The 19,107-nt window shown below is 37.4% G+C and overlaps 1 protein-coding gene across 4 annotated transcripts in view; it reads left to right on the top strand.

Annotated features, from left to right (window-relative positions):
* Nucleotides 1–19,107, top strand: part of LOC126833283 (nucleolysin TIAR-like) — a 197,786-nt gene that overhangs the window by 122,393 nt on the left and 56,286 nt on the right. Inside the window, exon 1 of one of the 4 annotated variants that reach the window (XM_050564528.1) lies at nt 1,333–1,912. The exons of the other annotated variants lie outside the window; for them this stretch is intronic. Coding sequence (XP_050420485.1) covers nt 1,729–1,912 — 184 coding nt within the window. The 5' untranslated portion in view covers nt 1,333–1,728. Of the gene's footprint in view, nt 1–1,332; nt 1,913–19,107 lie in introns of those variants that run through there. 4 annotated transcript variants of the gene reach the window in all.

Here is a 19,107-nt window from a genome sequence, read left to right as displayed (position 1 = left end):
ACAAGTTATTATGCATACGCAACACATATTTTATTATAATATGTTTTATCTCAAAGGAGATTATGTAAATCCGTGTTGTTTGGCTGCTGCTTGTCTATGGCGGCTGCTCGCGAATAAACGTTTACACTGTTCGGAATGCTAATATGGACTATTCCGCGTCGGTACACATATAAATTAGCGAATTATTAATAAAGAAAAATTAAAAATCTAAACTAATAAACGGCCACATTCCGGGCACAATAAACGTGCTGCAAAACGTTTCAAGTTTGAACGTCGTTCGCCGAGTACACATACACACACAAATATAAATATTCGTAAAACTTTTCGTTTACACACTATGGTACCATATTTTCGAAAAGGCAGTACAAGATTTTAATTATTACTGTCGTGGTAGTTACGCTGTTATTACAGTCGTGAAGTGCCAGTTATCTCATATTTACATAAAACAGATATAAATATAATATTATACATTATGTACACGGTTAGACGGATCGTGCGTAGTTCATGGTCCTCGTAAAATAACGCGCAATACCGTGGCCAGAATTTGTTTAAAGTTAAAAAAAAACTCAACATTTTAGCGCTTCAATTAAACAGCACAAGCCGTTAAACATTTTGCACGTTTTCAGTTAACCAAAATACACACCGGTAAACTCCGCCGTCAGACCCGAGTGTTTGAAATGTCGTTTTAGGCTCAAGGAATACTTTTATAATAAAAATATATAACTATTGTTTCGATAGGTAAACCTATCGAACTTCTTACCACTTACAGATATACCATCGAGTCTTGTGATAGCATTTAAAACTGGCATGTAAAAATATGGCCGTTAATGTGTGCACCCTAAATTTGACGAGGTTATTGGCCTCTCTCACAAGTGGCCGACGGTACCTTCTTTCCTGGCACGACAACTAGGTAAGAATTTCCACCGCACCTATCTGTTTTGCTCCAGGACTTCCCCCATTCACTTTTAAACGCTCCCCATCGCACCACACCCTTTCCCGGATCTCCTTCTTGCGGGCGGCGGTTGACATCTGTTGTTCGCAGTTTTCAATGTTTGGTACGGTAACCGTGTACTGTATCAAACGGTATTTACTGTTTCGACCAGGTCAAGATATTACACACTAATGGACGTGTATATATATATTTGTCCAAACAAAGAAAGGACCATCGAGAGGAAGATGGGGTGTGAGTAAAAGATGAAACCTATGGCTATGCGTGTACGGGAATGTTTAGGGCGACAGAGGGCACTACGGTCGGCCGGCATAAGCGCCACCCGACTTCAGAGGGGTTGTTTCACGGTGGTGGTGGTCGTCGTCGTTTCAGTCCGAACGCAGTCGTCCCGTCGTCGCGACCTCTGCCGCTCGCCGTCAGTGGTTTACTTCAGTTGTACCCAACAGTTGACTAATTACGGTGTGAATAATATTATAGTATAGTATCGTTTTAATAATAATAATAATATATTATATAGTGTCAGTCGTCGTCGAAAAGGGTGATTTCGGGATACCCCCGCGTTTGTCGTTAACGTTCGATTTAAAAAAATAATATACCGCGAAAGCAATATATCGGTCTGTCATGCCGGTAAAACGGAGGTAAAATAGTAAATAATTAGTTTGTAAAGCGATAATATATCATCAGCTAACCTATAATTAGCTACCTACAGCCATATAGCTACCGCGTTTTCCGTTTCCAACGCCAAAATCAACCCGTCGTCGTTCTTAACCCGCGATAACATGCTGGCCATGTCCACGTTGATGATGCCGGCAGCCACGGTGACCACCATGACCAACCCGGCGCCCATAGCCATCGCCCAGCCCTCCAAGTTCGAGCCCAAGTATATACTCAGCCACAACCCCGCACCGCCGTCGCAGTTGACCGCGGCCGCCGCCCTGTCTCAAGTGTCCGGCAACAAATCGGGTAAGACAAACATATAACATGCTATATTTCCCATCTCCCTCGCCGCTTCCGCCTCCCCCCCACCCACCCCTTATGGACTACTTCCGGTAAGTCGCTCAAGTCTCTAGTCCACGAGGCTACGAATTATCAACGCTATTATCACAAGTCAACGTGTGTAAACGAGCCGGTATAGGTCGTCGCCACAGCCACAGCCGCCACGCGACCGGAACAGCTGCCGGTCGTACGCGGTTAATGGTGGGAGAGAGATATACGGTGGAATATATATATATATAGTTTGCAATAAATAATGATATTGTAACGCTGGAAGTTTTTCTAACGGTTTCCCCTTTTTGAAACTACACAGTATATTATGTTCGCCGTCGGTTTAACCTTGTGCGGTCCAAACGATATTATGGTTTTTTTACAATTATTTTTTATTGCATTTCAAAATGTATACCGCACCCGAGGGTATCACTCTGGGGTATCGTTCCAACACAACCGACAAACCTTTAACTGTGTGAACGAACGATTATCCCGGCACGCTCTTCGGTTGAGTTAAAACAAAATACTGTTTACACCAGAAAACTATTTACTTTTTTTAATATATATAGGTTATCGAACGATATTACACCAGGTGACCGATGTGTGCTCGCCGGGATAGTTTTGACTTACTCGAGTTGAACGTCATTTCTTGCTGAGAACGCAATTCAAAAACAAATTTGATAAGCTCCCGTAGAAAATATTTAATTCTATAACACCGGTATACTTTTTGTTTTTATCGTGTAAGCCGCTTAATCTCCTTATTCCCCCCGTTGGAAACAGTTGACAGTGTTTTATGCTGTGAAAACGTCACACATATTGCAACTTTAGTGACAGTAAAATTATTAACCGCGTTTAAAGTTCAAAGAAAATGGTCTAATTAAATTGCTAAACATTAAAACGGTAAACATGTCAAATTGTTTCTCCTGAAGACTATGTTGACATGAATGAAAATTAACTGCGTTATGATGATAATAGTGCAGAGTAAACTGGATTAACGGTTATTTAATTTTGTCGATAAAACTACAAGGTCCTATGATAGATTACACACGACCGCTTGGAGACAATAAACTTTTCATGGTCTACAATTTTTTTTATACAGCTATCTAAACCCTTTTAAAAAATGATTTTGGCAGTCTTTGGTGCCAATAAAATTTTTTTTAAAAATGTACAGCATACATTTCTGACGACGTTTCCAATTTTTATCGTTTTTACAGTTTTACCGAGAAGAGTTTGTTGCTTGTGAACTGTACAACAAACACACAGTGAGCTTAAGCCTGTTGATTGTAATAAGGCCGTGTTTGAAGCAAATAATATAATATATCATTATAAAATATTAATATGTATTACGGCGTTGTGCTCAATGAGAACCAGACTGTGAAGATTTTCTTATCCGGCGACTCTATCAACGGTGTACGACGAAACCCAAAAGGGGGGAAAAATTGCCACTAGAATCCCTCGGGGTCAAAAAACGGGAAACGGATAGAAAATAAAGTACCGCACCTGCCCCTTTGGGCCGTATTGATTTTTTTTTTTGGACCCTCTTTGCCGCCGAGAGCCGGTTTCTGTTCTCTTGTACGGTAAAAAAAAAACACAGGCCACGGACCGCGCAAAACCAACTGCTACTGCTACTGCTACTGCTAAAAAAAAACTAATTCAAACCATCTTAATTTGTGTAATTGTTTTAGTTTTTTTTATTAATATATTAAACTGTAGTAATTCCAATTATACAGCGGTAGGTAACCGAACGAAAATTAGAAGATACCAGATGGCAAAAAAAAATACACATATAAATAAAGTCGTTTGCGAGCGGTTACTTGTTTTTCTTCTTTTTTTTTTCTTCTTCTATTGTACTTGGCAACTTACATAACTTGGCGGCGGTCGTTGCACAGTGTTGTCGTGCATATAATTAAGTTTGCCCGGTTGCGTTCCGGCAATTTCGGCGATGTGCGGCGGTATAACTTTTCATAAAAATGGTTTTAAAAAACTAATTGTTAAATTCTGTAAAAGACACGCGCTCGCCGACTTAAATGTTTTTAATAATATTTAAAATTAAAAAAAAAAAAACGTTTGTCGCTGCCATTGTTTTCCCCGTGACCGACTACCGGGGTGGGGGGAAGTAGGGGAGGGGGCAATAAACTTTATAATCCCCTTTCGTTCTTTTTCACCCCTTTTTCGTGTGCACGCGTTTCTAGGTATATATTGTACACATTGTACCACCGGCCGAGGTAGCATTTTACTGACAACTCTGCGACTATTGGAGTCTCCGTTAAGCCAAAAACGCCAGCGTTCAATTTCAACACAACCACAAGACGAACATCTTAATTTCTTTTTTACCCGCTCGTGGCCGCGACACGTTTTTCGCAACATCCAGTTAAAAAACCTTTGTTAAAATATATAACTCTGCGTCTCTGTTTATTTTTTGTACGTGGTTTATTGTTTAGGGGATGGGGCTTTGGAAAATTGAATTATTTCAAACAAATGTCAAGTCATATAAAAAATGCTTATAATTGCTAATTTTCCATAATATTTTTAGTTAAACAAAAGATGTTTTCTGAATGGGTTTAAGTCAAAACTGAATGAGAATGTTTTTTTATCGGTTTAGTATAATATTTTTTTAAATTAAAACAATTATTTTTGTTAAATATTTCTATTAGGTTATCCGATTTTGTCAATATTGCATTTTACTGTTACACCTACTCTATACTTAGTATCTAATTCTTTTTTGCGCAGCTTAAAAATATTATCCAAGCCATATCCAATCCGCTTCATTTTAAACTGTACGGTCATTATGACTTGTTAGTGAGACTTAATTATCTATATTAGGTTACTTGATAAAGTCTAGTTTAATTAACATTGGTAAGTTTCAAAGTTATAGTATAGTTATTTTATGCATTAATTCAATTTGATTTTTTGTTTCTTAATAAATGATTTCACTCCATTTTATTTTTGACTTTAGCAAAAACCATCGCCTCTACTCAAAAAAAGGGGTTTTTTTGAGTTTGAACAAGTTTGAAAATATTTAACTGACCAGTCGCGATAATTGCATTCCTCATACATTTTAAGTACACACTTTTCGCCAACTCTCTCTCTCTCTCTGTTCGGGGATGGTCGGCCACGCCTCACGTGCAATGTATACAATGTATATTATACACGTTAACGTTGCAGTTGTTGTAATATTTTCATTGTAGATTTTTTAAGGTATCGGCCGCACCATTGTCGTGGATAATAAAATGGTCGACTTCGCACGATAATTATTATTACTTGCCATCTGTCGAGTGGCGGCGGTGCGTGAACCCAACTCGCATGTTATTATTATCCCTCGGGCACCAGGTGAAGAACGCGCCCATTTGAATAAACGAGCGTGTGCCACACACTATCATAGAAAACAGATACGGTAGGTTCCACCCTCCCCGGAAACTACTTTGGAGGTGTTTTTTTTTTCATTATTAAAAAAAGCTGCGGTATAGTTTAGCGATCGAATAACAGAAGAAAAAATAAAACGACTGTGCGACTCAGCAGTGTGTCTATATCTAATTGTATAATATAGTAAGCCCGGCCAAAACGCTGTGAGGAACACTTAACGGACACCCTTTTAGTTAGTGCAAGCTCGATATCAAACTAAATACATAGCGTGTACCTACCCCATGTAGATGCTGTAAAATAAAATATACAGCAAACGAGTTACATTTTTTTTAGCAGTTTCATTTCTATTATTATCTTTTGTAAAGTTGAATTCAACGTGACATGTTAAAAAGACGAATTCATAAATCTTTTAAGATTACAACTATTTACAGCGATTATCGATTGCAAACATTTTACAAGAATTCAATCATCCGACCATCCCAAGATATGCCACTGATAGGAAAACTTTCTGTGCTATAAATTAGTGTACTTGAAATATTTTCTTCTATTTTGTTTTACAATTCAACTTGATTTGGTTTTTGAATTACCTACAGCTTGGTCATTGCCTCGTTTTAATACTATTGATTTAGTAAACTTTGTTGTTTTCACAATGTTATTTGGGCAAATGTGAGTGGTATCGTTATTATATAGTTTGCCACGTTTACAGAGCACGATTTATATCCGTACATTTATACAGGCTGATTTATATCAAGAAAGTGGTGTTTTCTCTATCGTCGAGTGAACAATAGGTTTTGAGGTGGGATTAAAATTAAAATACTTAAGACCTGCTTAAACTCATCGCTTGCGGTTACGGTGCTCAAGTGGTTTGCAGTTTGTGTAATACTCTTTTTTTTTTTTTTTTAATAAAACCAAGGATGTAACGTCGTGGAAAGAGTCGGTTGTTTACGATAGAAAAATAAACGCTTAAAGGATAGTTTTACTAGCGGCGCGCGGTAAGAAGCTTCGAGTGCACACACATACACACACATATATATATATATATATATATATTATATATAGACACACTTATATGGGGTTTACGTGCAACCACTTTGTCGGTAAACAGCAATTTTCTTTTATACTCTGGTACGCGGTCCACCCGCGTTTAACAGAATTTCGAGGGCGAGGACATCGTTGAATTCTCAAAGGAACCAAAGACCTATATAAAATCGTCAGACGAGTACCTACCCTTTATACACGGGTCGTCACAACTTTTGAACACCGTGAAAGTTATACGGGAGAGGTATGCCGGACGTTTTATTTACCATATATTATTATTTATTACCCAAGTGCGGCGGCGGCGGCGGTGGTCGTGAGCAAAACGTGTATATATATATATATAAACTTAGACTTAAGAACCATCTAAAGGATAGACGCCAATAAAAACTGCTTCGTACCGACGATGAAAAACAATAACGCCAATAAAATAATAATGTACATGATAATAATACTATTATGAAATTATACTATTATACACAATATTGCAATATTATTATTATTCTTGTTGGTAAGAGTTGATGGTGTTATTTTTTTTTTAAAAAAACGTCATCTTGCAAACTTGGAAGAAAACAATATAATAATATCGGGAGCAAACGTCGATTGGCGGTGGCGGACCAACTTTTTCCTTGGGCTTATTTTTTTTGTTTTATGCGAAGACGCTATTTACCCGAAATAATGCTCAAACGATCCCGACGTGCAATATAAATGCTAAACAGCATAAGGATTTCGTAGGCAAAAGAACTGGCGGCTCAGGTTTTCGCGCACGATTGTATCGTTATAATATGCCGAGGCGGTTATTGCGGCGATTAGTTTTTATTGTGACGCTAAACGGGTTTTTAAGTACGCTTTTCGTGGTGTGTCTGATCTTCGATCCCGCCTATACGTCTTATATAGGTATTAGGTACGCCTAGATTTCACCATCGCTCTAAACAGAACACACACAGGCCGCATTATAGTTTCAGGAAATATATACCGGAATTTATATATCTACACCAAAAAGAGCATAATGCGTTTACAATAAATAACGCTATTTTTTTAACGCAGCATAAAATTTTAATTCACACGTTTAGTGGTCTAAGAAATTTGTTTGGCCCTCGTAGACCTAAAGTACGGTTACAAATTAAGAGTCGATAAAGATGGTCGATAGTAAAATAACTGTGGAGCCTCTTTGCAACAAATAGATACCATTAGCCTGTTGTAACCCATATATAGATAATGGCACACAATATAAACGGTTCTGTTAGACTATTTCAGCAAAAAAATTATACAAATAAGAAAATATATTAAATAAAAACAGTAAACACAAAAGAGGGCGCAGTTAGTGATAGTCTAATAAATAGGAAAGCCCGAAAAAACAAACGGGTGGATATAATAATATAACAAGGGATGCTATTTTCTAATTCGTTAAATGATAGGTTAGAACCAACCTTTTTTTTTACAGCAACGTTAGTGTAATGTATTATTCAAGGCGTACTTTAATAATTCCACGCGTTTTTTATTTTTAATCCACGTATACGACGTTTATACGGGTCTTAAACGTGTTTTTTTAACCACCCCCCCCCCTCTTTGAATCGAGGACCCAGTAAGTACTCGGTTGTTTGTCCGTAAAGCAGTAAAAATGTCGTGACCGTCCGACAGTCACTTTTGCGTTTTGTTTATTTAATATTAGCATTTTTTTTTCTCCGTCGAATTTCCGTCTTCCCCTTTTCATCATCCGCGGCACGTGATCGACATACCAAAACTTTTGTAAGTACACGGTTTTTTTTTTAACATTTTTTTTTTTTTTTGGAAAATAATAAGACAGCCGGCGGCAACGCGTATCCACGACGGTATATAACGTCACATTAACACGGGGACGTACCGCGATCTTATTATGAGTGGGCATTTCCGCAAAATTATTAGGATGTCTTGTGGAGGAGGCGCGATGCAAACGACATTAGACCGGCGGCAAAGGAGATGCCACGGGGGTATACCTTTAATGTTATACATATAATATATGTATATATTATAGCTGTCAAGGGCCCCGTGTCGATACCGTTTGGCCGCCTAGCCGTCGAATATAATATAAGTATTCGTTTCGGACGGAGGAATTATCGCTCCGGTAGGCGCGTAAGACCGGTTTTGCATACTAAATCCAGGATCCTTCCCTGCCCTCCCCTGTCCATGACTCTGACCGGGAAAAACCATCACGTCTGTTCATCACCCTCCCCCGGGCTCCTGTACAATAATAATTGTATCTCAATCGGATTCGCTCTCTTTTTCTCGGCCGCGCACATTGTACCTACACACTTTTCTCTTTTTACTTTTGTCTTTTATTTATTCGACACACTTTATTTAATTACCGATCGTTGCACTTGTATATATTTGCGTTCTCCTCACGCAACGCTCCCGAGTCCCGGACCCTTGGAAATTATTTTAACGGTTTTACCTACCAGGCAAGGAGACAACGCCGACGGCCTTTATTGCTCACTTTCGGTCGTCATCGTTTGATACAGGAGCAACGTCCTTAAACTATTCGAATTTACCGGGTAAAAAAAAAATATATATATATAAATTAAAAACGAACTTACCACCAGTCCGGTGCCAGTCCACGGTGCCGGCCCGAGGATAGGATAATACTATTATTTTTTTTTTCACTATTTGACCTTAGGGTTTGATAATATTGTAAGTGCGACTTTTTGTACTTAGTAAACAAAAAAAAAAAAACAACGCGCAGACGTTTTTAATAATGAATTTTTAATTATAAAAAAACATAGCAAACTAAAAAAACTACTATAATATATTATTATTTTATAAATGCCGTTTTCTAATCTGTTTTTGTTGCTCAGAGTGTTAAAGAACGGAGAATAAATTATTTCTTAAGAGCTTTAGCGCCGGCCAAAGTGTTTTTAAGTGTAACCCCTCCATCCCCTCTCAAGTTCCTAATATTTTCAAATATCATTATTAATATGTACAAATAAAATACAATCGTTTTCTTATATTAATAACAATTTTCAAACCCCTTCCTCACCCAAAAATACCACTCTGGATATACGCCACTGTACTCTGGAGTTTGAACACATTTCCATCACTTGGCCGCCCGATCATCGACAAGTATGTGCGTTTAATAAATTAATGCTAAACCCCGTGCTGAAGTTCATCGAAGAAGAATACTTGTAGGCAGACTCGGGTCAGTTATATTTATTAGGTACTATTATTATTATTTGGTAACCATAAAAACGCACCCCCGATATAATAGTCTGGCGCACACGGTGTTCTATATAATATTTTTCAATTAAAAACCGAAAAATTCCTCGACCCTGGGGTGGTTGTACGGCCTGGGGTAATACGTCTGGTAGACCGTGTATAGTATATACTCGGATGTTGTAAAATATGTGTATGTGTATGTATGTACAGACAACATCACCAGGTAATCAGCTGTCCCAAGAATAGGCGGTGGGGGAGAGGGGTAGGTCTATGGACATCTGTTTGTGTCGTACAGAGTTTTATAGTAGTCGGCGACGCAGACATAGTATAATAATATTATACACGGCGTAAAGAGAGATACACACACACCTGGAAGTGACCGGGAATTTCCGAATAATTTAAACATGATGTGTTGTTTTTTTAATGTAATTCTATTTAGTATTTTTGTTTTTTGTTTTAACGCCACGCCGGTTGACGCTGTTCCCTGCTCGCGCGCGAATCCCGTTGGGAAATCGTATAATATAATATACCACACCTAACCCACCCCCACCCTCTCCCCCGTTTACCTACTGAAAAGGTTAATTTACAGAGTTGTTTTAATATTTTTTTAATTTATATATATATCCGTACATTTTTATTATCATCATAGTAATTAGTATCATTTTGGCTAATGAAAGGTCACCGGCCGACGGCACGCCCTACGACGGTAGCCGTCGTCATACATAATCATCATCATATTGTAATAATTATAATGATATATTACTATTGTTTTTTATTAACGCTATACGATACACATCAGTTCTATGCAGCTATATACAGGGTTGTACATACATATTATATTATACTATATTAAAAAGCGCTAAATATTATTAACCCGATAATACATATTATGTGGGCACGACTAAAGTAGTAAAAATGTAATAACATGACCGACGACGATATTAACGGTTCAGACGGTTTTTGAAAAAGATCAACACAGTGAACGTGTATTTGCCAAAACAATGAAATACATATTATTTTTTGTAGTAAGTTGCTAGCGTAAGGCAAAGACGAAGAAGATTTTTTGGTTTTTTTTTCTAGTTTATATTTTTTTGGTTTTTTACCTTTTCGATTATAATTTTTTTTTTCACTTTTCCGTCTGGCGAGTAGGTAAAATAATAATGTTATATTATTATCGTATCTGGTTGTTCACGGTTTCTCGGTGTGTGTGTGACCTTCGATTCACGTGCAACGTAGTTGTCGACGGGCTGCTGCTGTGCTATAGCAATAGGCAGGCAACAGCAGCAGCAGCAGGGTGACGGTCGTGGCAGCTGCATTTTGTGCAGCACCCCAAACCGTTGTTGTTTGGGAGGTCATTGCACCGGTATATAATACATATAATGCGCAGCGGCTATAGACGTTGCCGATTTCCTCCCTAAAATTCGACTAACACACACACATATAAAAGGGGGAAGTATCGCGAATTATGGGTTTCTATGTCTCCGTCTCTCTCTCTCTCTCTCTCTCTGTCTGTTTTCCCCCTCTTTTTTTTTTTTTAAAGACACCCCGAGGCTGCCACCGTCACCGCTTTGTCTTCTATCCGGTCATATACGTGATCGACCGACAAAAACAAGTACAACGACATTAATAACGTTTGTAATAAATACAACCGTCCGTCCGCAATGTCCACGACAAACGGCCAGAAATTTTTTAATTGACGCTAACCGGACTTATAGCACTGTCTCCTAACTACTCTTCTTGATATTATTATTATTCTGGCCGCCGTTGTTACCGAGCATAATGGGCACACCGTATGTATAATTCGTCGTGTGTCAAGTCTGCGGCGAACACCTGGTGTGTGTTTGATTTCTACTTAACCGAAACGCGTTGTTGAGCTCATGTCCTAGCTCTATAGTACATATTGCCAGAATATTATAATAATGTGCGACACTGCCGGCTGAAAGTGTTCACCGCGGTAACTGTTATATTACTTACTTCTTGTTTTCAAGAACATTCAACGCCACATTATAATCGTATATTGTATTATGGACCTAACACGGTGTCTTTTGCCATAATATGATCAGTTTGTACTCAACAAAGCGATTAACCGCGACTTTTTAATGTGAATTTTTTTTTTTTTTTGTAAAAGTTTGGTTTTACCGTACATAATGACTATAAACCGAGATTTAATTATCCGCACAAACGCAGCTCGTGTCTAAGCGATTAACGAGTTCCGGTTTTCCTTGCACGCTGTCATTAACAGACAGAGTTTTTTTATCAAACCAAAAAAAACTATAAATTTTTTTTTTCTTCATTAAGATTTCAAACTTTTTTTTAAAACCGCGGTTAACGTCGAAACGCCAATATACAACGACGGCGGGCGGTATGATTTAGTTTCATTTGCTCGATTGTGGAAATGGTTTCGAGTTAGGTCTGCGTTAAGCTCGGTAGTGTATTATAGATAATATTACAAGGCCTGGCTTCGGTTTATGTATAAAGTGCCGGTGAAAAAAAAAATAATAATAATAGAAAACGCACGTCTGTGACGTCGGTAAATTTTCCTCGGCCAGGTTTTGGCATGTGCCGACTTCCTTTTTTCGCCATAAGCCGTAAAGGGCGCACCGGATCAAGTGCTAGTATATTATTATGGCCAAAGTGCCCCGTATACATTACACACACAGTCAGGCGGCCATTACTCATCGTTCGCCGGCCGTTAGTGGTCCGGTTTGACATTTTGTACCCGAAAACGACGGGCGAGTATACGTTTATTTTCAATTGTTCGACACCCGAAAAAACGCTAAAAAATATATACATATATATAAATGTATAGTTGCTCTTGAAGTTTGGGACCGCATACGAATGAGAATAATACGGTCACAGTACTGTATTGCCGGCTGTATAATAAATGGTGTGCAAAAACGTCAATGATAAGATACAATATTTTTAAGTCGAGTACAGCTGTTAACCTCGAGGTATCTTATATAGGTGTCCGTACATATTATTATTATATTGGAATGTGTATACAGTACATTTCGGAGGGAAGTCGAGGCCGCCAGGGTTAGATGGGCGTGACGGGAGGAGGGACACGCACGTGCTACCGATAGCGACGCCGCCGCCACGGTACACATGCAAGCGCAGCGCAACAGTGTAAGTTTTGTTGCGTACCCGAGCGGTTTAACGGCGCAGCGAAAAAAAAAAAGAAAAGAAAAGAAAGTAAACTAACGGCGACACGTCCCCTTATTACTTTGTCCGGCGGCCCGTCGTCTTAATAAAATATGCTCATAATAATATTATTATTATGTCGAATAAAAAAAATATATAATATATGTTTTTTATAAAAAAAGACAGGGGGTGCTTACATGCATAATTATTTCTATAATTCATTTAGGACCCGGGCGAATTATTGCCTACGTGCTCGAAATACACCTTCCGGAGCGGCGGAGGGGAGGGTGAGAGGGGCGCAAACGGTTTTACTAATTATTCTCGTTTTATTGTCAATGATTTATAACGCGCAGCCAGTAGTAATAGCCATAGCGTTATGGCCGGGCGCCTCGAATCAAAAACGCCCATTACTCTCCAACCCCCACCCCTCCCCTACACTACTGTGCAGCGAAAAATATTTCATTTATATTTTATATTATTATAATAATAATAATAATATATGCACTGCGATATTATAAATATATTCGTGTGCGCAACCCTTTTTTGTATGCGACGCGGTCATTTTTGTGTGCTCTGTACATATTTGCATACAACGTTTGGCATTATTTTTTTTTTGAAATATACATTTTTTATTTGTCCACTGCGAAACCAGTTAAATAGTTTTTTACACAAACACGACATTCTCCTGCCGGCAGTATACAATAAATTACACAATTAGTGTGGAACGCGACTACCGAAATGGTCCTATTCTGGTTTTGCACATAGTATTGGCATCTTAATACATAAAATACCAGCAGTTATAGTTGTGTAATTGTCCATCAGCGCCTATGAGTAGGTCTCCATAAGCAAATAGGTCGTCTTAGTTTACAGTTTTCATAAAAAATGTCCGAGGGTAAGGTTGAACTCGGTACTTCGCTTAACTCGGCAAAATATTTTATAATATTCCGGCTAAAAAAATCAAATGCATGCTTTTATATAATAGAGTGTGGTCCAAAAACGGTAATGCCTGTTCGAGTGGATTAAAACTCGGGTGTATGGCGACGCCAATATATATATATATATATATATATATATGTTTCTGGTCATTATAATGTACACAAAAGCTGAGTCGGTTTGGTCGGGACGAGGACACACAACAGCTAAAAGGGTGGAAAAACGGTACACGGAGGGATGAATCCTCGAAGAAGGAAGCATGGCAACGTTCCACCCTCCAAGTGATTGGTCGGCTGTCGTTTACCAACAGTTGGCCGAGTGCCTAGCAAAACCCGTCATAAAATATTCTCCGATTCTCGTGCAATGCCATCGTTTTTATACATACATACTCTTTACAATATATTATAAACCGGCGAATTTTTAAATTCTTCCACATGATTAACTATGGGAAATCGATTGGCTATGTTATAATAATATATTGCTTATATTTATATAATATTTCCTCTGTACGCTGTGAACTTTGTCAAGCAGGGTTTCTATATACGACCGCCAGAGAAAACACGGATTTGCTTTTATATACCTCAAAATGCGCGCGTTAATAGTGTTAAATCGAAAGAAGGAAAAAAATATTTTAAAAAAAGGGTACAAGGTAAAGTCACTTATTGAAAGGTCTTTCCTGTTTTTTCCCCGTTGATCCTATTTGCTGCGACGTTCCGACCTACGTGTAATGATTTTTTTTTTTTTGCAAATAATATGATAAAAAGTAAAATATACATTAGACATATTATAATAGTTGTACTAATGCGTAGGTAACGATAAAGGGTAAAACAAATAATTTTTAATAGTAATAATCCGTTGCGTTTTTCTCGGCTAAAAAAATAGCTTTGCCTCCGGGGAATAAAAAAGAATACGTGCCGGTTTTAATACATATGCAGCAAGGGGGTTGGGGGTGCGTGGATGTGCATAAAATTTATCGCCGGCAGACTTAAGCGGCCGATTTACAGGGGCGTTAAAATCGGCCCGCATTGCGGTAAATACACGGTGTAGGTAAACACGGTAGACGTGTATTGTAGTCGGCTACAACAAGCTGGTGTTGCTACATATACAGGGTGGTCGCCCCGTCGTTAACGGATGTGAAAATATCTTTGTGTACCTTCCTCCGGCTCGACTTCGACTACAACCTAGTCCGACGTGTCCGTGAACCGTGACAGAGTTTAAGTAACCATTATGGAGGTAAAATGTTAGTATATACATGAATACATATTATAGCTTAGATACGTGAAAGGGCACGGCAAGAGGAGGGGAAAATATACCGTCAGACTATCGAGGACCGGCCAAATGCGTTTGGAGAGCTAAGTGCTTCGACCTAAACCCTTTTTTTTAGAGGGAAAAAAAGACACCCCGGTCGTAACGCGGGGGGACTATAAATTGTTAAAATGAATTAAAAGAAGTACACATTCATAATATATACGGTCCGGAACTTGGGTCTTTCTTTTTCATTATAAGCACGTACGCGTTATACACACCCATATGTATACATATGTGCACATACTTGGTTTTGGTCCTAGACATCACTTACTCACCCCCTCCTACCCATTGTAACAAATGATAACAGTTAACATGTTAAGCCTACATTGGTACAAGCGGTTTGATCGACGAAGCCCTTCTTAGTCGCAAATTCTTATCTGTTTAAAGCTGTATTGTGGTATAGTCGCCCAAAGGGCGAGGATTAATCACTTGCAAACTGTGCAGGGGATAGACGACGAGTGGCAGGAAGTAGGGGGAAGATGGAAGGAAAAAAAAGTAATTATAATAAATAAACACGATTCGTCGTCTTCGGTAGGTAGTACTTTTTGCTGCGCGCGAAGAGAGTTCTTAAACTTTTAATCAGTTGCCCAGCGTGTACCGCGGGTTCGCATGAAAGAAATTCGGGCTGTAAAAAAAAATAAAATAATAATAATAAACTTTCCGCCAACATTGTAGAGCTTCAAGTCCGTGTGATAATTTCGAACATAATTATTTAACACGGTTTAAAGCGATCGCCACAAATCGGTTTGGCCTTTTCCAAAGTTGTGTCCGGTCACGCGACAGAAACAAGAACCGCACACAACAGTAAGATAGTGTGTGATCTTAAAATATTATATAATACACACACACTAGGCGTAAGTATTGACTTGGCGAAGTCAGGAGAACTAAAGAGGACGTTATTTTGTATGCAAACACTACTGTGGATGGTTTGACCCTAAAAACGACGGACGACTGCGTTCGCAGCCAATTCATTATTGAAAGTTAATAAGGTTTCGACTAATCGTTTTTAACGTTTTCCTGTTTGCTGTGAAGACAATAAATTACTACGGTCGGCTGTTGATTAAACGCATTTTCACCTCCAGAAGACTAAACGTAGGAATTCATTAACAAAGAAAAATTGAGCCAGACGTATAATTGTACAATGAAAACGGTTTGCTTATTAAAAAAAAAAATTCATTATCAGTCGAGTTGGAAATTATTCATGTAGAAGATTATTAAACTTCGGGAAAGTCTACGGATAACATTTTATTTATTTATTTAGCCTTTTTTTCTTCTTCTACTTAATGACGACATAATACGAAGTTTAATTACAAACACAACAGAATGATGTCTAAAGCAAAAAAGCGTGACGTGGAAACAAAATTAAAGCCGTAATGTTTCCAAAAGTTGTTTCAACTCTTTTAGTCGGCCAGCTAAAACTGTCTCCGTCTCGCGCCGTTGTACTTATTAAGTCTGCTATAAGTCTAACCTTGTTAGGTTTAATTAATTTTTATAATTAACAGCAAGAAAGATATTCTGTTAAATTCGATTTTCATCGCTCGGTACACCCAAGCCAACTGAAGATTTTTCCACAAAAACTAAAACAACCAAATTTTAAATAACACACAATAACTTTTTCAAAAACATATTTGCGGTATTTTTAAAAAATATATAAATCTTATCCAATACAAATCAAATGAATTTTCATCGTTTTTTTCTACAATTGGCACTATACTCTCAAATTACCTCTTTTATGGCTACTATAATCATTCCAATTAAGACAGTATTATTAAGGAAATTATATTATGTCAACAAAATATAATCTTATTGACCAAACCCCCTCACGTTGACGACGCCGATCGATATTTTGTCTTAAACATAATTGATTTTGAAATTCCCAAAAAGTACACGTTTGGGCCGCGACGTTTTTATGGGTAATGTACAATTTTGCAATCTCGCGGAGATGAGATTCTTTGAAACGCTTTCAGCAATAAGTGAAATTGTGATTTTAATCCGTTAAGTGATTTTCCAATGGGCCAAAATTCTCTTCGTCTCACGTCATTTAACGCCTCAGCGTGACGGGCTTTATATTTTATCTTTAAAATATAATTATTATATGTAGGTTAGGTGTGCATAGTGTTATCGCGGACCGTTTGGCTTTTTACGGAAAACGAAAAATCTTGTATTTTAATATTAAACATTGTAAACGTAAAATTATTTTACCGTACGTGAACGTTTCGACTCGACTTGGTTTCATAAATAATAATTTAGGCGTATCGCGAAAAGCTTTTTGCCAGTTGAGTGTGTACCAACACATACATATGTATTACTTATACATTTTATTTTACCGTGCCTTCGAAAGATTTATGTTTACCTTGAATAAAGCCCCCGCTGTTCGTTTTAATCACTGAACTGCTCAATTCAACCAGAGTATTTATTGGCGGTCATGCACAGTGCACACACACCCGCAAACGTATAAAAATATATTATTTATATTATTCTATATAGTAACAATATTAGAAAACGTGCCCAGAGTTGTTTTGGAAACCGAAATTGCGTCTTGAATATATTATTACACAAGTTAAAATACAAAGCTGTACTGCTGTATCATAGTTTCCAATGCGAATAACGTTGGCGGTGGGTAGGCACTAGTAATGGGAATCCAAAAATCCGAATTAAATAAAAAATGCTACTGTAGCTGCTTGTAAAGCTACGTACCTAAGCATCATTAAAAAAAAAACCCCTATTTTTTGACAATAAATTACTTTTGGATTTTCGGATTTCGAAAAATCCAAAACCAATTAATTTTTTTGGCGTTTTGTTTTAATTTTACATTTTCACTGAAAATATTTTACTTAAGTACTGTGGTTTTATATTGTAATTAATATTATTTACTAAGTTTTTTTTTATCTACGTGAGGTAATTGAAAAATAGTTTCAAGTGTCTATCTGGCAACGTTCTGGGCAATAATATTGTACAGGTTACTTTTGTGTTATTATATATCTGTGAATCGAACTTAAACTTGCCGAGGCAGGGAAACTGGAAGCACGGGCTTCGAAACGACTCATTCGTATTTCTGGACGGTTGATTACTTGATACATAAGTACGGTATAAGTTTTCCAAAGCGGATTGGTTGGGTTTTTTTTTTTAATATTCGAGTTTGTATTAATTTTTTTACAAACCCTACCAAGACTTTCGCTTTTGTACCTAACAACAACTACTAAAAAAAAACATTTTAAGAACGTTTTAGACCTAAAAGCCTGACGAAATTACGCCTACTTAGGATGTGTTTCAATTTAAAATTCTGTAAACATATTTAAGTTTATCGGCCTCATTGCTAGATTATCGTGGGAATCTATTTTCGATATTTTAATTAAAATCGTATAATTTAAATCCTATTTGAATTTCTAGTAAAATGTTTAGTATTTCTATTATTTTTTTTATTTTTTTTTTTTAAGTAGACGAAACCGTTATTAAAAAATCGATTTCCACAATAACCTGGAAAAAAAGGTAGACTAGCTTTAAATATATTTTTACAGAACTAAAATCCGATCATTTTGAGTGGGCGTAATTTTGTCAGGCTTTTAGATCTAAATTGGTTTCTTGTAAGCACAAAATGGCTTATTTTACTCGTGTAAAAAATTTTCTAAGTTAAAAATTATACCTTGTGTGCGTTTTACTGTTTACTGTATTGAATTATTTTGTCGACAAGGTGTATTCGGTTAACTCAAAGGAAACATCATCCAAAGGAAATAATCGGATGTCGGGTATTGCGTGGATTTCGTGGAATCTTATACGCGTTTATTACTTACTAAATCAACCGCCACACCGTTGTCGGCTGTATATAGTATAATAATTCTACCCGTTTAACCTTATGCTTCGCCTTATTGTTTTCCAACGCTCTCAATGATGATGATGATAATCCGATTCGTTAAAATAACCCAACGGTTCGGTTCACTTTTGTTCGGTATTATACACATTAACCGATATTATTATTCCTTTCCGGTTCTCCTTCGCGGCGGTTGATAACACAAAATATTATGCATATTTTCTCCTTAATACCAATAAATACTATTTCACGTATAATTATTTAAACGGATCTCTTGCAATTGTTGCGCTATAAACGAATGTGTATTAACGGTGGTTTTGACATAATAGCCAACGGTATTAATTGTGAAGAAACTGTAATTTCCTACAAAATGTGTTTATTATGTGTTGCAATATCG

This window comes from Adelges cooleyi, unplaced genomic scaffold, assembly GCF_023614345.1.
Source record: "Adelges cooleyi isolate 19-005CV unplaced genomic scaffold, UGA_ACOO_1.1 ACOO_flye_CR_arks_rails_tigmint_CR_PRNA_2, whole genome shotgun sequence".
In the NCBI taxonomy this organism is placed as follows: domain Eukaryota; kingdom Metazoa; phylum Arthropoda; class Insecta; order Hemiptera; family Adelgidae; genus Adelges; species Adelges cooleyi.
This window is presented reverse-complemented; position numbering and strand designations above follow the sequence as displayed.